This window comes from Salvia hispanica, chromosome 1, assembly GCF_029641045.1.
Source record: "Salvia hispanica isolate PSC_SH4W2 chromosome 1, Shi_PSC_v1, whole genome shotgun sequence".
Classification (NCBI taxonomy): domain Eukaryota; kingdom Viridiplantae; phylum Streptophyta; class Magnoliopsida; order Lamiales; family Lamiaceae; genus Salvia; species Salvia hispanica.
The window spans coordinates 55,000,133-55,022,581 of NC_142692.1; the positions used below are offsets into that span (position 1 = coordinate 55,000,133).

Below are 22,449 nucleotides of genomic sequence, written 5' to 3' on the forward strand. Positions count from 1 at the left end.
AATAAAAATTACATAATTAAAATCCTAAAAAATAAAAATTATATAATTAAAATCTTAAAAAATAAAAATACAAAATTAAAATTCTAGAAAATAAAAAAAATACATAATTAAAATCCTACAAATTAAAAATTCCTATAATTAAAGTGTTATGGGAATTTTTTGTGTTGAAGTGGGGGTATTTATAGATGAAAATGTGAATTTTGGGGGAAAAATTGAAAAATAAATAAAAGTGGGTAAAAAACGGATATAATTTTTGGGAAGTGGGAAAATATTTTTTTTTATTTAAAAATATTTTTTTAAATAAATTTCGAATTTAAAAATAAAAATAAAAAATTGAATATAGCCGTTGGCCAATAAGAATACGCCACGTAGGGCTGCTCAGCGGCACGGACGTGCTCTTAGCTAAGAGCAGCGCCGTGCCGCTGGCACGGACGGACAGCTCGCAGCAGCGGACGAACGAGCTCGTGCTCAGCAGCACGGACGGACGCCACCGCTGCGGATGCTCTAACTACCATATCTACTTTTTCTACATAAAAATTTATTCTCCAAGAGAATGGATATTTGAGAGGTATTATAACTTCTTTCATTTTGATAAGGTATCTTTACCTCTTCTGGATAGAAAAGGTAAAAAATTATTTATTTTTGTTTGTCTTTCAATTTACCTTCTTTCCTTGGAGTCCATTACTTTTTAAAAGGTATAATAACCTTTTTGAGAAGGTAATTGAGAAATATACCTTCTCAATATTCCCTTGGAGATGCTCTTACTACTCCCTCGTCCCGACTAAGATGACACATTCCTTAGCCGACACGGGATTTTAGGAATTATTGGTTAAGGTGTTTAATTGGAGAGATAAAAGGTGGGTAGAAGTATTAAAATAGAGAGAGAAAGAAAAGATGAATATTTTAATAAGGGTGGGAAAAAGTGGTTGAGTGTATTAATTGGAGAGAGAAAGTTTAAAAAAAAGAAATGTGTCATCTTAGTTGTGACAAACTAAAGAGGAAAATGTGTCATCTTAAGTGGGACGGAGAGACTTATTATTAAGTTTATTACCTGCCATTCGATAAAAAAAATATGTTTTGTTCCAAAATTAACCTTTTTCCTCAAATTTAATGATCAAACTAAATTAATGATTTAATTATAAATCTAACTAATTCGATATTTAAATTTATAAAATATCTTTCACCTATATTAAAATATATTACTCCATCCATTTCATAAAAGATGTCTCACCTTCCTTTTTAGTTTAGTTTGTCCCACTAAAGATGTCACATTTCTATTTCTAAAAAAAGTTCTCTCTCACAATAAATATAAATATGTTACCTTCTCTTTCCACATAACAAACAAAACAAAACCTCATAAAATCATGTGTCATCCTATAAGTGTGACATCTTTTTTTCTGGGACGGAGGAAGTAATATTTATAAATTATTTTATTACATATGATAAAATATATTCAAATTTACAAAATATTTTTTACCTATAATAAAATAAAATTGAATTCAAATTTATAAAATATTTTTACCTATAATAAAAATAAAATTTAAATTAACTTTTATAAAATATTCACAAATTTAGTTTTTATTATACGTAAAAAAAAAGGTAAAATATTTTATAAATTATAATTTAATTTTTACTATAGGTATTTTTTTTTCAATTTTAGTATTAAATTGATTACGTTAATCTGACTAATTAGATTCATAGTTAAGTCACTAATTTGGTCAAATGACGTTTGACTGTTAAATTTAACAGAAAAGGTAATTTTGGACCAAAACGTATTATTTGTAACCAAAAGGTAATAAACTTAATGTAAAAGACCTAAAATTTTTTTAGAGCAAATGTAAGGGACTAAATTTAGAGTTTAGTGTATTATATTTGCTAGTGGTGAATTTTTTCGAATGTCAATAATAATAAACAAAATCATCATATATTAAATTTAGGGCTAATAGTTGTTTAAGTTAGGAAGTTTTGCCAAATTCAGACTTGTCCCGTGAATTTTGGAATTGAAATATTGAATCACGAAATTACGTTTTTTTCTTAATTGTACCATCTATACACAAAATGTCGTCTTTCAACGATATTCAAAACGACAAGTTTCATTAAAAAAAAGTTTTTTTCTTTTACATTCCTTTATTTTTCTCATTTTCTTCTTATTTTATTGGAACATTGTTGTTTTCAACATCACAAAAAGATGTCGATTTGTGCATAAATGAGGCAATTGAAAAAAACTGAAACTTCGTAATTTAATATTCTAATTTTAGAGTTCATATTACAGACAAAAATATGGTCAAACTTTGTGATTTAAATGACTATTATCCCTTCAATTTATAATTGGAGTAAATTATTACTCCCTCCGTCCCATAAAAGTTGAGTCACTTCATTCTGCGCACTTATTTTGAAAAAATCGTAATAAATAGTTAAAGTGGATAAATAGTAAAGTAAATTTGAAAATAATGTAGAGAAGACTCTTATCTACGTTATTCTCGATTTTACTTTACTATTTATCCATTCTAACTATTTATTATGATTTTTTCAAAACGAGTGCAAAAAATGAAGTGACTCAACTTTTATGGGACAGAGGGAGTACAAATATTTATTCCCTTAAAATCTTCTTTCATTATTATTCTGTTAGGGTGTGTTTGTAGACACTGTGTAAAAAGGTACTACTACTATTTGGAGGCTTTTTACATTGTTCGGTTTCTTTGAAATTTTTTCTCGCTACCCAGTATTGAAGAGGTGACGCGATCCCAAAGTGAGAAAACAAACATACCCTTTCCGAAAAACACAAACCCATGTTGGAGGTGGTATGGGGGTTGGACACAATCTTCCTTTGCTCAAAAATAAAGCTGAGTTTTATCTTTGTCCCAAGTTTCGTATCCGTGGAAAATGAGTTGGCCCAACTATCTCATCATTTACGAAAACTCTTACTCGATTTGCTTCCGGAGACTGGAGAGTGGCGTAGATAAACTACCAGCCAAATGAGCATTTGTAATCAATTCAATCACATATTCTTTGAACCCATTGATGGCCTATATTTCCCCTAATTTTGAAAAGGGTTTTGCAACCCGTTAGTTTTTTTAAGCACAATTGGTGGTTTTGAATTATTTTCGTTCTCGTGGTATAGGTCTGTAGCGAGACCTCATCAAATTCCTGTAATGATTTGTAGTCGAAGACCTATAAGGGAGACTAAGGTAAACTCCACAACTAAAATCTAACTCGTTCTAAAATTACTTACATTCACAGTCGACACATGTTGAATTCGTAGTTTCATTCCCCAATTCTAAGAGTGCTTTTGAAAACATAAGTTTCTTGTTCATTTTTGTTGATTTTGATGTCAATTAGTTTCTCATTTACATGGTATGGATGTCTATTGACACTTTGACTTCATGAATTATGATTTCGGGGAATACGATTATTTGAATTATGGTTTCTGAGATTTATGATTCCTTATAAACATATAAATATTGTGTTTGGACATATGTCGGGATTGTGAAACAATACTTCTCTTCTTCGCAAACAAGGAACAACAAAATTAATGTAATTAATAAATGGTTCAACGCCTCGTGTCAATCCTCCAGCAAATAAATAGCATAAATTGAATATTTGCAGAGTTTGATTTTTGGTTTTCCAAAATCAAATTTCAAGTTCAACGCCTCCTTTCATTCCTCCCGCAAATAAATATAGCATAAATCCACCTGCAAATATTCAAACGTTCCCACCTTTTCAAACCTTGTCATTTGATGTAAAAAAAAAAAAAAACTTGGCATTTATTTGATATTCTCGGATGATATATTCAATTTTATGTAATAATGAAAATGTCTACCCACAAACCATCAATAGATTGTAATTCCTTTAAAATTAGACAAAGAAAACCACAATTTCAAATTAGTTGCCTTCTCCGCTTATAGCATTCACTACGGAAGGGCATTTATTATTATTATTATTATTATTATTATTATTATTATTATTATTATTATTATTATTATTATTATTATTAGCAATAGAAGAATCTATCAAGGGCCTACCCCACTTTCCATTTCATTTACACAACATCAATATTTGTATATTTTAATTTTAATTGTTTCACTCAATTAAAATGCTGAATAAGAATAAATTCAAGACAAATAAATTATAGAAAACTTACTTAATTGAAAAAAAGCCTACATTTCAAAAAATACAGAAAGTAACCAATAAAAAAAGACACGTATAAAAACCTCGAAAATAGTGATTCAAACACCATCTTCGGAAGCTAGACCCAATTGTGTCTTCATTATGCTCTGATAGTTTTCTAGATGTACATCTTAACCCGATCGTCTGGTTCATCTCGGTACAGCTTGTAGAACTTGTGCAGCTGAGCATAGCCAGCAACTCTTATATTACCATCCTTGTCAATGTCGGTCAACTGGGAGGCGCTCCCCTGTGTCTTCCCAGTCCCCTTCGCCCCTGCCTTCACCAATTTCACTCTGGTTGGACGCCGATGAGTGGGTTAAATTACCTCAACCGACTCGGTTAAGTCGGTTGGTACCGGTCCACCATAGCTCAAACTCTGGGATCCGACGAGCCTCGTCCTCCTCGAGCCTTGCGTCATTGCCACCTCAATCCCCACCTGGAATTTGGTTTGATCCTTCAGTTTCATGTAGGCTTCCTAGTGACTGAATCCCATGCTATTGACGGTGCTCGTGAACTGGGCTTGCGACAACTCCCGCACATCGTCGTAGCTGATGCACTATTTTTTAGTACTACAAGGAAAAAATAGTATAGCTAAAGGTTAGTACCGGAATATCGAACACAAATAATATAACTGCAACTGGTTATCATGTAACTAAGCATCATATACTATTTAGAGAAACAAAAGTTTTGGTTAGATTAATTAATTAGACAAAAAATAAATAAACAAATCATGTAAATAAAGAAGTTAAATCAGGCAAAGGGTGGAATTCCAAAGATAGAGCTTTCACAATTATGGTTTACACAAAACACAGTTATGATACCCTAGCACAGTTCATACTTCACTAGAACGAGTAACATAAATTTTGCTCATGCGGCACAAAGTAGATCACATACACTAGGGTCGTCAATTCTAGATTTGTAACTCCCAAAAGCATGTAAGACTCATATTGTTCTCGCTCTCAATTAAAAGTACCATTTTAAAGGAAATTAATTGTAGCGTCTCAATGATGAATTGTTGTGCAATCTTTAGTCTTTTATTTCCTTGCTCCAATATCCAAGAATGGTGGATGGAATGATGGATGGGGGAATTAGGGTTGGAGAGTGGAGAAGGCGCCTTGGGGCTCCCCAATTTTGGAGGCTATGAATGGTTCAATATTATGAATGAGGTTATAGAGTCTATATACGCTTGAAAAAAGGTTAAAATTGGTAAAAAAAGTGTTCTCCAAGTAATTGGAGAGATGTAAATTTCGTGCTCCATAGGTTAAGGAAATGATTTGGCTTCACAAGGTAATAGTTTCATTCCTTCCTTAATTTCCGCCTAAATTCAGCATATGACAGTGATAAAGCTCGTTTCATGTTGGTTTTGGGGTAATTTACATGTTTCTTGAGAAGATAATGCGCAAACAAAAGTTTAAGTGTGCAGGTTTTTGTTGGATCAAGTAGATTGTGCAAACTAGCCGAGCAAAAGCGGATTGAGCAAAAGTGGAGTGGAAAGATGTCGAAAAGTCGCATGATTGATCAAGACGAATTATCAGTTCAAGGAGTAGGACAGAGGAGAGAGCATTCAAAGACACCTTTTACTATAAGGGTACAAACGTCAAATCATGAAGGGCATACCCTATGGATTTGAGCCTTGAGCCGTCCTATAAAAGGGGATCAACATGGAAAGAAGAAACAGCCCCTTTTGGAGAGAGTCTCTCCACACACACGCACACATCCTTAGAACTAGTTCTCAGCCTAAGTCCACTCGACACTTCAGAATGCTCTCTGCCTCCTGGCTCGGTGGGGAGAGCACCGTAGTTCTTGTCGTTCTAATCGTTTGTTGTCCCACCGGTCTTTGAGCGAAGATACATCTTTACATTTCTGTTTGCATCATTTGGTTTCGTTTCTTAAGTATTTCTCGTGTTTTGAACATATTAGTTTAAAGATCTTTTAGTATTTTGTTGTTGGGTTTGAATATTGTCTCGATTTATTATGAAGTTATGGAAGTTTTTGTTGGATCTTGTGATGTTGAGTTTTGTTTATGTTTGTTGAATGCTTTTCGCAATTGGTAGTTGTTTAGAATCTCTAGATCTAGCTTATTAGTGTCTGATTTCGTAGATCCATGTTAGTTAATGTTTGATTTCGTAGATCTGATATGTCCTTGAAACCGGTATCTTTGCACGCGTTCTTAAAATGTAAAGTATATAATCACGGACTGATTGGACCAAATTGATCAAGCAGACTCACTAGACCTATCTACGTATCGTCGGACGCGCAATCCGAAGCTACTTTCAAAATCTTAACCCATAAATACTATTCATTAGTATAGGGAAATAAGGATCGAATCCCACAAGGATGAAGGTGTAGAGCATGTGTTCGAGACATTTTGGGGGGCTTTTGGCTGCTGCCACGCAAACCAAGTGGGTTAAGAATCTACTTGATTTAGAAGACTAAACATGGAACTCTACCTAACAGATCAACTAGATAAGCTACGTACGACAACATGCATGAACGACTAAACTTGCAACATACATTTGAATATAAGAATAAACAACTAAGAGCACCTATAACTACTAGACCATGTTGGAACTTTCCTAAAATAGGCAGACAAAGTGTAAAAGTAAGTGGGGACCAATTTTCCTAAACTGACTGGTTTGGCAGAAAAGCTGTTAAAGTTCATATCTGATTTCTAACTACTCCCTACTCCATCTTCTTCAAACAACCAAGTAAAAACAAAGAGCAAGAACAGAGCATTGAACAACATTGACGAAGAAAAACAAAGTAGGCTCCAAAACGAGTCGCGAACGAGAAATTTAAACTAAGAATTACTGGATCTATGCTAACTGGTCAACCAGAACGACGAACGACAGAAATAAACCTTGATCATGCATTTCCCAAAACAGAACATACTAGATCTAAGAAATCAATACTGTCTAACATGAATCCGCAAAATTAGACGTTAAACAAGCTAGATCTAAGGGATCTTAACAAGTAACAACTGTGAAAAACATCCAACAAAGCACAAATAAAACTCAACATCACCAAATCCAACAAGAACTCCAACGTAAACTTCCATAACAGTAGAAATAAGATCAGATCCAAATTCCAAAACGATAATATCCAAGACCAACAATGAAATAACTACGAAATTCTTAAGCTAAGAGGTTCAAAGTACCAAACACTTGCGAAATGAAACAAAAAATGTTGCAAGATAGAAATGAAATTGTATCTTCGCTCCTCGGAGCTGTGGAACCACGATTACAAACTAACGAAACTAGGATTTCCTCCCCTTCCAAGCGTGGAGGCAGAGAGCTTGAAACTGGAGTTGGAGTGGACTTGTAGCTAAGAACTTGATTTAGGATGACTGTGTGTGGAGAGACTCTGAAAAAAGAGGGTGAAAAATGAGCTAGAAGAGCTCTAAAGGAGGCTTGCTCTCTTCCTGCAATGTTGGTCCCTTTATATAGGGTGGCTTGAGGCCCAAATCCCTAGGGTATGCCTTCCATGATTTGACCCTTCCATGATTTGACATTTGTACCCTTAAACTAATGGTGTATTTGGGTTCTCTTTCCCCTGTCTTACTCCTTGCTGTCTGCTTCTTCTGATAATTCTCCTTGGTCAATTTGGCGGTGCTATGAGAATAAAGATAGCATATTTGATTCACATCAATTTTCTAATGGACACTGACGGGAGGTTCAAGATCTCGATAAGTGGGAGGGTGGCACCTAGTCCTCGTTGGGATCAAGCTCCAAACGGACGAGGTCGCAAGCCAGCTCGCTAGAGCTTATTTGGGTGGGTCCATCGCCGGTGTGAGTGGGTCAAGAGTCGGTTTGCAACGTCATCCAATTAGGATGAAGACGACGAAAGCTAGCCCTAGAGGACAGAGCCTAGCGGAGCCCCAAGCTCCCCCATCCTCATATTCCAATCCAGATATTTTATACGAATATTTCTTGAACATCATTAATGTTGACAGTACAGTATGAATGTGCTCCAACTATTTGCGCATGGATAGCATATTATGAGCCTCCAACAAAAATTGGGCCTACCAACTGTGTCGCCGCCGCTCAAGTAGTTTAAAACAATTAGATTTTTAATTGTATAATTTTTAAATTTTAAGGATTTTATTATGTAATTTTTGTAATATTTGGTTTTTTAACGAAGTTATATTATTGAAATGTTTTGGTATTATTTTTAGATATGAAATGGTGTGACCAATGAATAGTGAAGAGAAGAGTTGGTTAAGGGAAAAAATGATTGCACGTGTTGTTTCTTAAATACTTTCTCTGTTCCATAGTAATAGAGACATTTTATTTTGCGCACTCATTTTAAAAAAATAATTATAAATAGTTAAAGTGGAGAAAAAGTAAAGTAATAGAGATAATATTGTAGATAAGACTCTTCTCTACATTATTTTTTCTCTTACTTTACTCTCTCTCCACTTTAACTATTTAATATCATTTTTTCAAAATGAGTGCAGAAAATGAAATGTCACTATTACTATGGAACGGAGGGAGTAAGAGATAAGGCAAATGGTGATATAACTTAAAGGTGAGATAATGAAGGGATAATCATTGTGGATGCGCTGCGCTTAGTAGACAAGAGATCTATTTTTAAAAAATAGACTAAAGTAAATGTTTTTTTTTTCCTATGGATGCCTGAAATTGTAAAATATGTTCTTATTTGTGGACGGAGGGAATATGTAATTCAAAATTTAACTTTTTCAGTTTTTACGAATCAATAATCGAATTGCAAATCTAAATTTTGAAAAAGAAAATAATTTCATCTGAAAGTTCAAACTAAATTTGGGTCGATTTCGTTAGCTTGCTGGAACAATGGATCTTTTGATCAACACTGATTTCGAATAACCATTGGTCACCCGACACGTGGCGCCTACTTTATTGGTGACGCTGTCTGATTTGATTCAGCAGTGGGCAGTAATAATCCACCACCACGCATTGACGGGCGCGTCTAATCCACTCCAACAAAGTATCTTGACCGTGAGCCCCACGCGCCTGATTGTTCACGCTTTAATGACATTGGTTAAATCCATGAACCCTAAATTTCATCTCTCCAACCATCTGCTACTGCACATGCTATATGATCATAAAAACTTTGTTACAAAGAGTCTTCCTTCCACTAGAATAAATCCACCTTCCTCTCTCTCTCTCTAGATCTCTCTCTCACTAAAGCACACACACACACGCAGTTATTTTAACTCATGTTCTAGCGTTTCTATAAATAGAACAGTCCTTTTTTAAGTTTTTCTTTTTAGGGTTTGAAGATTGTTACCCTTTTAGTTAAAGAAATTTCTTGGGTGAAGAAAGAGGAAAGTGAAGGTTTAATAGTTACATAATTATTAAATTAGATGTATATATATTATAAATAGGGATCATGGGTAGGGGAAGAGTGGAGCTTAAGAGGATAGAAAACAAGATAAATAGACAGGTTACATTTGCAAAGAGGAGAAATGGTTTGCTCAAGAAAGCTTATGAACTCTCTGTTCTCTGCGATGCTGAGGTTGCTCTTATCATTTTCTCCAACCGTGGCAAGCTTTATGAATTCTGCAGCACATCAAAGTAAATTATATCTCCTATCTCTCTCTCTCCCCCCAATTTGTATGAAATTCAATTCTTAGCATGTTGATTTTTTTGTTTTTCTTTACTTGATTCTTACAATTAAGACAAATTTATGTTTTAATTACTTAGTTTTTGTGATTTGGAATTCTGTCAAAGTGTTTTAATTGCGTCTCAACTTTTATCGATTCGATTCTGGCTTCTAACCTTGATGTAATTGGGAGAAACGTGACAGATAATATAGTGATTTTCTGTTATCCGTGAAATTAAGGAATTATTTTCCAGTCTGACAACTTTTAGCTGGTTTCAAGCTTGATTCCTTTTATTGAATTTGTACAAGATTTGTTCAGGAGTACCAAACAATTTATTTATAGATTTTTAAGGTGATCTTTCCATTCAATTAATAAAGACAATGCAGTCAGTTGGAGTTGTTGGTTTTCATCAGGTTTGAAAGATCATCTTTTGACAAGGTTAATCTATACTTTGCAATTAAAATAAACTTCTATTTTGTTTAGCTAAAGTACTCCCTTCGTCCCATAAAAATAAGGGCATTTTTCTTTTTCGTCCATCCCATAAAATTATCCATTTCCATTTATGGAAAGTTCTCTCATACTCATTACATGTATACATCAATTTATTTACACTTATACCACTAGGACCCACCATTAAACACTAACAATAATGTGAGTCCCACTATCTGCTAACACTATTTTAGTTTTTAACTACCATTCTCATCATTTCTCTTACTTTACCAATTATGCATAGATGGAGTTTTATTTTCATGGCTGTTGAGGTGATATTTGTTTTTTTTTTCAGTAAAATCTTTCTAATTTCTAAATTCTAGCTAACTGGTTTTATTTGATGAGTAAATCTTTCATAGTCTACGGCTGATAAGTTTTATGATGAACAACTTAAGTTAATTAGGAGATCTACCACAAATTTAATGTTTATAGTGAAACTAATTAATTGTTTGACCTACCATTTACATTTTCATCGCTAGAAGCTAGTAGCATTATACATTCGGTTAGTCCTATTATAGATTGCATTTATTATGCAAATTCAGAAATTCATTTCGAGACCGGTAATGCGAGAATTAATTAATTTCCATTACGCACTCTTATCCTGCAATATACATATAGCTAATTGCACTATTATGCCTTTTTGGCAGCATGCTCAAGACACTTGAAAGGTACCAAAAATGCAGTTATGGTTCTTTAGAAGTCAACCATCCAGGCAAGGATATTGAGGTACTATGCGTTCTTTTAAAACATCGAGAATGCAACATAAGACGATAATAAGATCTTGCCTCGGGCGGGTTACATGTTTCTATTCTAATTTTGGAAAAAATGGTTTATATGGTGTTAAAAATAGACGAGGTTTACCCTTCCTTATTTCGAAAAAGAAAGGAATTAGAATTAGAATCCTAAATAAGAATTATTTCAGATTGAGTGGAACAAATAGATGTAGCAAATTTGGTCTTATGTCAATTCCATGGAATATATATAATATATTGATATGGAAATGAAAATAATATACGCAATTACACATATAGAAAGAGAATATTGTAGATTGATATATAAATAAAAACTTAAGCGTTTATCTTTAGACTGAATCATCTTGTGTGCTTGTATGGAATATTCAATGATATATCAAATTGAAGTTTGGAACTGTTGTTTTGTAGCAAAGCAGCTATAGGGAGTATCTTAAGCTTAAAGCCAAATATGAATCCCTCCAACGATATCAAAGGTGATAAACTTTCGTCCACTTTTTTTTATCTCAAGTATATGTGTATAATGCAATAACATTTGAAACTCTAGTAATTAATTATATAATGCAGGCAACTTCTTGGTGATGATCTTGGGCCTCTGAACATCAATGATCTTGAGCACATTGAACATCAATTGGAGACATCACTGAAACACATTAGATCTACAAGAGTAAGCTGGAAACAAAATAGTTTTTTAATTAGTTTTTATTTGCACATATTATTGCAAAACAAGATACTACAATAGCCATTACATATTGATAGTTTTATATCACAAATATTAGTTGAGAAAACGCGAGATAAAATTAAATTCTCAGTTTCGTCATTAACTTACGTGCAGACACAGGTTATGCTTGATCAGCTTTCTGATCTTCAATCAAAGGTATATTTGATTTTTTTTTCTCTATACTATGATCATATAGTATTTAATTTTAGTAATAAATAATTATGAGTCCAGGAGAAGTTGATGCTTGACGCTAACAAAGCTTTGGAGAGAAAGGTTAGTTTGCACAAAAATGTATAGAATGCATAAACATTTTATTTATTTATAGGCAATCATCAATTATAATTACAATTGTCTAGTTTATGAATTTTGATGGTAAGTTGGAAGAGATATATGCTGCAAATCAGCTTCAACAATCGTGGGTAGGAGGAGGTGGGGAGCACAGTAACAACTATGCTCATCACCACGCTCAATCCCAGGGCTTCTTTCAGCCTCTTGATTGCAACTCTACTCTCCAAATCGGGTTAGATTGTTTTTTAAAATATTGATTTGTTTATTTTTTTATTTGAAATGGTTGGCTTTTATTATATGTGCACGCATGGATATGGACAATGGAATAAATCTGGCAATTTCCTTTAAAGACGTATTTATAGAGTGAATATACATGACTGTCAATTATTACCAAAATCCATAACCATTTTGTAGAGTTCATCTATGGAAAATGGTTAAAAACTACTCCATTCGTCACATAAAAATATGTGCACTTTCCATTTCTGTCCGTCCATAAAAATATAAACATTTCTATTTATATAAAGTTGTCTCCAACTCATTACTCGTATACATCAATTTATTTACAACTTATACCTCTATAACCCATTATTATAACTCATTAAAAACTAATAATAATGTAGGTTTCACTATCCACTAACACTACTTTAACTACCCTTCTTCTCATTTCTCTTACTTTACCAATAGTGCATTAATTCTCGTGCCACTTCAAATGCACTAATTTTTATGGGACAGAGAGAGTACTATTTTTTAATGTTTGTTTTTTGGTTTGGGAAAATAGGTATAGTGATCCAGTGAGTTCGAGCCAGATGACAGCAGCAACGGATGTTCAAAACGCCAACGGAATAGTCCCTGGGTGGATGCTCTGACTCTTATTTGCAATACAGTATAACTTTGCAAGCCTACTACAAGAAGCATATAATATGATATATATTTCTTGTATTTTCTAGATACATTCATAAATAATGTATGCGATCAAAACTTATTAAAATGTATGCACAAAACTTATTAAAAACTGATGCATGGCCAAACCAGGGACTCTGTTTTGCCTTAACTATTCAGACTCTCAATCAAATTTGTATGTATGCTATAATATTTAGATGTTCTCTATTCTGTTGCCTTTTCCCCATGTTAGAGCTTCTATAATGGTTCGCTCTATCTCACATCCTATCTCATTTTCTCCTCCCATGTTAGTATTTTATCCCACATTTTATCTTCCTGCAACGGAAAGCCTATCTTACAGTCTATCTTATTTCCACATCAGCACTATTTTGCTTTAATTTTTTGCACTTTGATGTTTAATATGTTATCATCAAATAAATTAAGTAAAAATACCAACATAATACAATGTGCAAATCTTCGTTGTATTACAATATTTGAAAAAGAATACAACGAGAGCAAACATAAATAAAATTAAAATACGCATCTGTGGTTACATGCCCAGACTTCTTCTATCATATCGCTCTGGAGTTAAAGATGGGCGTCTTGCTAGCGTATGTCAACATATGTCCGAAGATATTCAGCGTAGTCGTATGGGACACCCTGGCGGTGGGACCTGCGGGAAATACCTTGACTTGGTCCAGCAGTGTCTTCATCGGCGACGCCTTCACCTTCATTGTCCACTATCATATTATACAAGATGATGGCCGCATAAATGATATCGTGATATCACCTGATGGAACTGGCAGTGGAAGCGCTCACATAAATCAATTACATAATAATTCTGATCTATTTAGCAGATTATTTAGACAAATTCTATTCGCATAATTATCACATGTATCATGCTCATAACTCAAATAAAACATGCTTTAAATTAATTGAAACCTAAAACATGCTTTTCTACGGTTTAGCCATTATACCTTGATGATTCTCCAAAGAATCGAAGATAGCTAGCGCCTTCTCCACGTGAAGGTTTTTAGTACAAAACCACGGATCTTCTGTCTGGTTCCCGGACTGTAAACTGATATCAGGGTGGGCTGATCTCACCAGTGTACTAGGACTTAAATAAAGAAGACGGAAATCCTTTTCCTCGGAGGAGAGAAAATCGCCCCTTGTCTATGTAGAGAGGGGGGCGAAAATTTTAGAAGAAAAATAAGTGTGTTTTCTGTCTCCTTTATTCTCCTATTTATAATAGGTCACATATTGGGCCCAGACAGGGATCTACGGAAGGCTTTGGATATGGGCTCCTCTAATTAGCTTTTTACTAATTAAATTAAACCCAATTTAATATAAGCTTATAATTGGAATATTACAAGCAGCCACTACAGAAGTAATATTGCACTCCCCATCCAAATCCGAAATTATAAGTACTTCGGGTTTCCATTTCTTGATATTTATTTCCCACACTTAAGATAGAAATATCCATTAATTAATTATTGTCTGCTGTGGACTTAATTAATTAATATCTTATTTATTCCAAGAGAGGACTCAACAAGAAAATCTTATTTATTATTCATAGAGTAATCAAACTCCAACTAGCTAGGTTCCGAATAATAAAACCTTATTTCAAGCTTCTCTTGAGGATGTTATCAAACGAGACTCACCTCGCGCACGATTCAACATAATAGCAATCCTAGCACCGATAGATATTAATCACCACTACCCAATATACCAGGCTTATTGGGTTGCGAAAAACCCGCACCATTTGGTAAGTCAAAGTAGTGCATAATCAATACCGTATGCTCAATGCTAACGTACATTGATTAAGAAATGATAATTTACAAGACCTCGTCTTTCAGTATATAGCATAAAGACTGTCTCGCTGTTAGATCCATTCAGTGCTATACCACACCAATGTCATCTTATTTCAGTAAGGCTTAGAAATAATTGGACTGACATTGCAACCTTTCACGATAGGTAGTCTAAGCTTATCTAGGTTGTGAAATTCTTCTTTTTCTTTGTTTAGAACTGACCGTGTTACCTTAAAGTGAACGACGCCCACAACCGGTCTACTAAAACAAGACTTATACTTTGTTAAGTTACTTATACATTTAAACATGTAATAAACATCCATTAAATGTAAAACATAACAACATTATGACAAAAATAATCTATTTATTCCTTTGGAAAATAAAATAAGAGTTTTAACAGTATTCAATCACTCGAAAGGTGATTTCTAGTATACAAACTCTAACATCACCTTCATAAAAGAAACATGCCAGGCCTTTCACCAATGCCTAACGCACTTGGAGCACACCAAAAGCTCACTCCACATCCTTCCACCCAGCCTCTTAACGTTGCGAAAAAAAAGTCCTCTTTGGCTCAGTTGGGCAACTGATCGTCTTCACAGAAATGGGTCACCTCAGGTATAAAAATATCAAACTTGTATTTATGGTAACTCATTTCTCCACTAATTACTTTCTTTCTATTTTTCTCTTACTTTACCAATTTTGTATTAAAACTTGGTCGTTCGAAAAGTTTGGAGCACACCAAAAGCCCACTCCACATCCTTCCGCCCAGCCTCTTAACGTTGCGAAAAAAAAGTCCTCTTTGGCTCAGTTGGGCAACTGATCAATATTAGGTAATTAATGAGATATAAATAGCTCTATTTTTTTTGACATGGAGATAGTACTATTTTCGTGGTAGAAGGAGTGTGGTCAATATTAGGTAATTAATGAGATATAAATAGCTCTATTCATTGTCATGAAATAATATTAACTTTAAATATTCTTATATGCTTCTCCCTGTTTAATAAATATAAAGATTTTGGAGACACAATGACTTATAATTTGAAATCAGTAAATTATAACAGAAGAAAAAAAATGATTTCAGTATTGTTAGTAGAGAATGTAATTGACTTTTTATAAAGAAAAACATATAAAAAAAATGGAAGTACACTAATTTTTGGTACAAAGCAAAATAAAAAAGTTAAACTATTATGTGAGGGACGAGGGAAGTAATTAAACACTTATTTTGTTCCTTTATAGTTGAATGGTTTGTTCCTTTATAGTTGAGTGGTTGTTCTATTCTAAGAAGTTTCCTTACAGATGACTCTTTTAAAAAATGAGTATAATAATTAATTCATTTTGCTTTCTACTTCATTCTTTCTTTTATTTTATTCTTCCACTTTATTCATTTTTTTATTTTATTATATCTACTTTTTTTCCCTTTTATTTGATCTACTCCCTCCGTACCACTAAAGATAACTTACTTTCCTTTTTGGTACTATATTCCAATAAAGATGACTTATTACTAAAATTGGAAACACTTTTATCTCTACTTTATTCCCTCTCTCATACTTTACTCTCTTCACTTAACACACAAAATATAGTTGCATAAAATCATGTGACACCTGAGGAAGAAGTCATCTTCCCTGAGACGGAGGGTGTAACGCCCCACTTTTTCGAACCCTAATTTTTGTGACGTGGAAATTTTTGCATTAAATGCTTTTAATGCTATGATATGTGAAATTAAATGATGAGTGATAAATTGCAATATGCTATGTGACCTAAATTGCGATTTTTGAGTTGAGATTGAGTTGAATGGTCAATTTGTTGAATATGTGACGTGGCTATTGAATAGTCAATATTGTGGAAAATATGACGTGGCCGTGGAATGGTCAAAGTCGTTTGAAAATGTGAAGTGGAGGTGAATTTCGAAAATCTGGATATTTTGATGTGGGAAGAAATAATATTTGTGGTGAAATATTATTCTAAGGGATGAGTGAGAATTTAATAGGAGCATTATTTAAGTATGTGGAATTTTCGACCCTCCTATTTATTGGAAAGAAATCCTATTTTTCTTGGATTTAATTATTGCTTGGGGTAATTATCCGAATTAAATCCAAACTCCGATTATTCCTTATTAATTGGTGAAATTTTCGGCCCCTATATTGTGTCTAGGAGGATTTTCGAAAATCCCTTATATTATGGGAGAAGGGAATTGTTATTATATTATTTGATCCCTTGTTTATTCTCTTCCATAAATAAATTCAAATATCCTAGCATATCTTGCCAAATCTAAGAAGATCTTACCATATCCTAATTTAATTAGGATTTTAATTAAACCCCTTTTGAGAAAGGCAAACTACACACCACTTTTCCTATTTAATTGGGGAGTATTTTTATTTTATTCTTGCTCCGTGATATTTTATTCTACTCCGTGAAATATTCAAATTAAATCAGAGGCTAATTTAATAGCCTAGAATTCGAAATTCCCTATTCTTCTCCTAGTAAATCACGCCAGATTCAACTATCAAATCTCTCCAAATCTTCCAAATCTTGATTTATTTAATTATTGGATATTATTTTTGGCACTCTATAAATACATGTGAGAAACCTAACCCTAGCACTACAGAAAACCGCCCCCCACTCCCAAAAATCTCGACATCTCTTTCTCCCCACTCTCTCAAAATTTTCATCTACTTTCTCCATTAATTCTTCATCTTTTGGAAAAGAATTGAAGCTGCAATTCAAGAATTCATTGAAGAATCAAGATTCTACTTGTTTCTACCGTTTGTTTTTGCAAGAAAAGGTACTTCTATTATTAATCTTTTCTTCCTCTACCGATTAATCGGTGTTCTTGAGTCCACATGCATCTAGAACGAGTGAAGGGGGAATTTAATCGGTGAAATTGGATGCATGTATGTGTGTGTGTGTGTATGTGCATGCCTCGATAGGCATGCACATGTGTGGTGTGTGTGTGCGTGTGTTGTGTGGAGAAAAGCACCCATGCGTGACACGATTTGATGATAAATCTGGAGTGTTGTGTGATAAAAACGATATGATAATCGTACTTTGATTCTGATTGTTGATTTTGGAAATAATCGAAGGGAAAAAGGAAACGTGAGATCATGCATAATTTTAATCTATGATTTGAGACTTATTTGAAAAATATGAACTAAAGGTTATAGTTCGCGTTCCCGGTGGGATATCAAGAAGAAGTGCATTTTTGTTGAACTCGAAAGAAATCGAGGTGGGCTTTATTCTAAACTCTCTTCTATGTGCAAATTATGATGTTGGAGAAATAAGGGTGGATTAAACTGTTATGCCATGCCTATGAATTATTTTGGATATTGTGTGTGCCTGATGCCTAGATTGTGAGTACGCTCCATTAGGCTATAGTGGCTATGATTAAACGAATTCGGGTCTGAGTATGGGCCGCAAACCCTACCAGGCTGTGTACACGGTGGGATCGGGAGCCGTCCTTGCTAGTCGGCCGATCTCGTGGGCGAATAGTGTGGCCACACTTTCGTCGCACTATGAAATGATGATTGATGAGAAAATGGGAGGTATTATTTGACTGGCCAGTCCATGATATATTTTTGTGATACTCGATGCTTATCTTTAAATAAATGCAAACCTCGAGTTCACTATGGTAAAGGTGGCATAACTATAAAATGATTTGGTATGAGTCCACTGAGTATGTTTAAAATACTCAGCCCTGCATGTGTTTTCCCTATGTGCAGGTTGAGCGGCGATGGGCGGTCGGTGGTGTTGAGAAGATGGAATTGAATAATGGATGGTTGGGGTTTTGAGTGTTGTCGTGTCTTCATACATGGCTTCGCTTCTCTTGAAATGCTTCCGCTGAATATTTTGAAACTTATTATTTTTGGTTATGGTGAACTTAATTCTTTGTTTTGGAATGAGGAGAGTTATTGCGTTTTGTTGGAATTATGCTAAACCTTTGACTTTTGAGCCTTATCTATTAAGTCTTGATTCTCGTAAGTTAGCCGTTGACTTATTGCCTTGATCTTCATTAATTGCTAGGGTAAATCTCTTTAATTGAAACCCTAGTCTCTGTTCTTGTTGTTTTTAAGTTCGCCTAAGTAGCAGTCGCTGCATTTATTATACCCTAGAAATGCCGGGCTGTTACAGTTGGTATCAGAGCCTCAGTTCTTTCCGCTCTGGACCCAAGAGTCTTGTTGTCTTAAAATTTGAAATTTGGGGAAAATGATTAAATAATAATCGTCGAAGACTCAACACCACAACGCGTCTCCGCTCAACCACGAAGAATGAGGTAACAAGTATCTCGATGAGTATTGATTTGAGTTTGTGAAATGTTGGAAATTGCGATGGGAATATTACTCTGGTGTAAATGAAAATATTTCAATGGGAATCGAAGTTAATATGGCGTCTTTGAAAATATTGCTTGGAAGTGTGAAATGATGTATATGCGTGGATATGAATTTGCTAATTGCGACTATGCCAAGAATGATGAATGATGTTGTGCAAGTGAACTTGTATTTTTTCTCGATAAAGAAAATCGGCAAATATGTGTTAGACTTTATGTGCTTGGATGAATGAAATCCTATATGATTGTGATTACTTGGCTGCTACGAAACAACTCCTATGGGAAATAGGAAGTAAATACTATGGCTTTTGGAAAATGTTGTGAAGATATGAAATGGGAGACATTATGAGAATATACAAATTGTTTTTAACAATGAGGCATGAAGGCGTTGAATGTGATGGATATTGAAGTATGATTGTGAACTTGTATTGGTTGATGTTGAGATTTGTTATCACTTCTGCGAAACTAAAGAATTAACTTGAAGGAAATACATGTTGCTTCCATGAACGACAAAACTTTGTGCCTATGTGGTTGAAATTTCATGACTATGAAACTGTGAAAGGCAAAGCATGATACGCATGTGGTTGCGAATTGTGATTGTGATGTAGATGCGCATGAACTGCATGATTTATGAAATGCGATTCCATGAACGATTGATTGATTGAGTGTTGCTATTCACATATATCGATTTACGATGCTTGTTATGAAACACCAAATGGGTTATATGACAAACATGTTTGATTGTGCAATATATGAATGAAGTTTCATGTGGTGATAATCTATGACCAATGAAGTACAAGGTATCGTATAGAATCACTTCGAGAGTGAAATGTGAAATTTGTGAACTTTGTTGCGAACGTAGAAGCCCTATGAAGCTTGAATAGCATTTAAGTAATGATCAAATATACGTTGAAGTGTGAGACTTCAAGCTACGCTTGAAATTATAGAGTGCCTAAGAAGTAGGCCAGACTGAACGTGCTAGAACTCAGTTGCAAGATGACAACTGCAATATCACTTTCCTGAGTGACAAAACCAGCGAAAATATATATGTTGAACTTGGTGTATCCTTACAATGGTGAGATCATACCTAAGAGCTAATAAAACTATGCAGTCTTGCATACCCTGCCAAAGTGGCAACGCGACACAAAATACGACGACGTTTATGACACATTAAGATCGCGTGTATAATGGCAATCGAAAATGACCATGTGGCATGGCAAGAAGAAGACTTTGAAGATGCGACCATCAAAAATAGTTATTAATTTCGATGATACGATGAATCTCAATTTGGAATCCACGGTTTCATAGAACGATGTTACCATGTTCATGCTCGCGAAAAATGTGCGAGAGAGTGCGACCTTCGTAGCTTGAATGACTGAATTTTAAATCAACAGTACTTACTTGGATCCTAAGTTCTTTTCGGGACATTTTGAATAACCGTGAGCCATTGTCTATTTAAACGCCTTGTTTGATTCACAATTTGCAAGTGATATCCATTATTTCTTTTCCTATAACGAGTCATGACTCACTTGGCTTGAATTTGGTGTTTGCCCTTATAACTTTGGACATCTGGATTGAGTGGTCTTCTTTAATTCGTCATTCATAAGGACGATATTTAATTTTACGAGCCTCCGTCATTGAACTTTGATCCTAAAGTTGTTTGCAGTTATGACCTTTAGTATGATCACATCTCCAGACCTGATTTATTCAAATGATGGAATATTCTACTTGGAATTTTGTTCACCTCTTCATTTCGCCAGTTCGTTCTTGCAGAAGTAAAATTCTTTGTAGCTCAATGATTTTTCTTTCGCCAACACCAAGTTGAGGCTATGATGTTCTCTCCTTCGTTAACGGGTTTGATCGTGTTAATTTTCTGAAAAGTTCCAATCACTTTGAGTTGCCCTAAACAAACCCGTGAATCCATTGATGTGATTTCATTTTTCAATAACATGATGTCATTGAACCATTGATAGTGCTACTTCATGACATTTGTTTATGTTTCTAAATTCTGCCACGACTGATTGTTTTAGGCTTTGACATGTTTGAACGATATCATTCATTGCTGTCCAGAAATTTTTGCAAATTTTTGATCGGGCAGTCTGCTATGGAATTTGAGATTTATTGCAGTTTCATCCTGTTTCCATGACCTACCTCATGTTCTTTCGAACTCTCGTCAGAAGTAAATTCTCAAGCTCTATGGGTTTTACTTGATCCCTCTAAAACCATTTAAAATTCTCAGAATGGACGAGTTAAGTTCAATGGAACTTAGTCCTTGCTTTGTTTCAAACCAATTGTCAATGATGAGATTTGAAAGTGTCGAGCTAGAAATATTATTCTTGCTTCCTTGATTAAGTTTGGAGCCTTCCGATGAAAGACATTTTGTGGTGCTTTTTTTCGAGTTGAAATCAGTTTCTATCCAAGTAAGACTGTTTGATCAATTTTTTTTAAATTATTGATACTAGACTCAAGGAAATATTAGAGTTGTGCTTTCGGATACACACGAGGAATAAGTTCCTATGGCCAATCACGCGCGGAATTTTCTTTACACCAACTAAAAGCGTCGACATAACCAATAAACGAGACGTTAGATATTCTGCAACCACGAACTGCCTGTCACAAGCTGCTAGAAGATCAAACTTAAACTATAATCTCTTGAGAAAGAAAATATATGTACGAATAGCTGATGATCAATGCATGACTATTTATGTGATAATTGTTTATCGATAAGATGATGGTGTCATTACCAGTGAGTGGGACGATAGAAATCTCTCGAACATGCTCGAACGTAGAAATTGTTATGGGAGAACTTAAGTTAGTCGCTCACGATATGCAAGTTATGACGATGGAGGATATCGATATAATCTTAGGGATGGAATGGTTGACTACAAATTTTGCGATGATTCGTTGTAAGGAGAGAGAAATATCTCTATAAGCTCCAGGAGAGGAACCCACCATATACCAGTGAATCTCGATGAACCGACGAACCTCTATAATCTTTGCGCTGTAAGCTACCGCGATGATGAAGAAAGGACGTCCCGCACATCTTGTCTATCTCCACGAAGAGGAGAAGGAGGAAAGGAGAGTGAAAGACGTCACTGTCGTGCGAGAATTTCCAGACGTTTTTTTTGAGGTGTTACCTGGACCGCCGCCAGATCGACAATTGGAGTTCACAATTGACCTCGAACCAGGAGTCGCACCTGTGTCTAAGGCACCGTATCGAATGACACCTAAGGAATTGGAGGAACTCAAGATACAACTTCAAGAGCTCATGGACCTAGGTTTTATTAGGCCTAGTGTTTCGCCGTGGGGCGCACCAGTACTTTTCGTAAAGAAGAAGGATGGATCGATGAGGATGTGCATCGACTATGGAGAATTAAACAAATTGACCCTTAAGAACAAGTATCCACTGCCGAGGATCGATGACCTGTTCGATCAACTTCCAG

General features: G+C 34.6%; 1 protein-coding gene across 2 annotated transcripts; it reads left to right on the top strand.

Moving 5' to 3' along the window:
- Positions 1–9,277: 9,277 nt before the first annotated feature.
- On the top strand, positions 9,278–13,052 carry LOC125219505 (agamous-like MADS-box protein MADS2). 2 transcript variants are annotated; one of them, XM_048121494.2, is made up of 8 exons: positions 9,278–9,722; positions 10,888–10,966; positions 11,401–11,465; positions 11,557–11,656; positions 11,825–11,866; positions 11,942–11,983; positions 12,067–12,230; positions 12,777–13,052. In XM_048121494.2, exons 1-8 carry the CDS (start codon positions 9,538–9,540, stop codon positions 12,862–12,864), a joined length of 765 nt encoding a protein of 254 aa, XP_047977451.1. In that variant the 5' UTR covers positions 9,278–9,537; the 3' UTR covers positions 12,865–13,052. The 2 variants fall into 2 exon arrangements, with proteins under 2 accessions (XP_047977451.1, XP_047977452.1); XM_048121495.2 differs by having other exon boundaries at positions 12,088–12,230.
- Positions 13,053–22,449: the final 9,397 nt, after the last annotated feature.

Coding starts and splice junctions, on each gene's coding strand:
- LOC125219505 (XM_048121494.2), top strand. CDS start 9,538: ATGGGTAGGGGAAGAGTGGAGCTTAAGAGGATAGAAAACAAGATAAAT. Junction 10,967..11,400: donor ATCCAGGCAAGGATATTGAG/GTACTATGCGTT, acceptor GTTGTTTTGTAG/CAAAGCAGCTATAGGGAGTA. Junction 12,231..12,776: donor AACTCTACTCTCCAAATCGG/GTTAGATTGTTT, acceptor TTGGGAAAATAG/GTATAGTGATCCAGTGAGTT.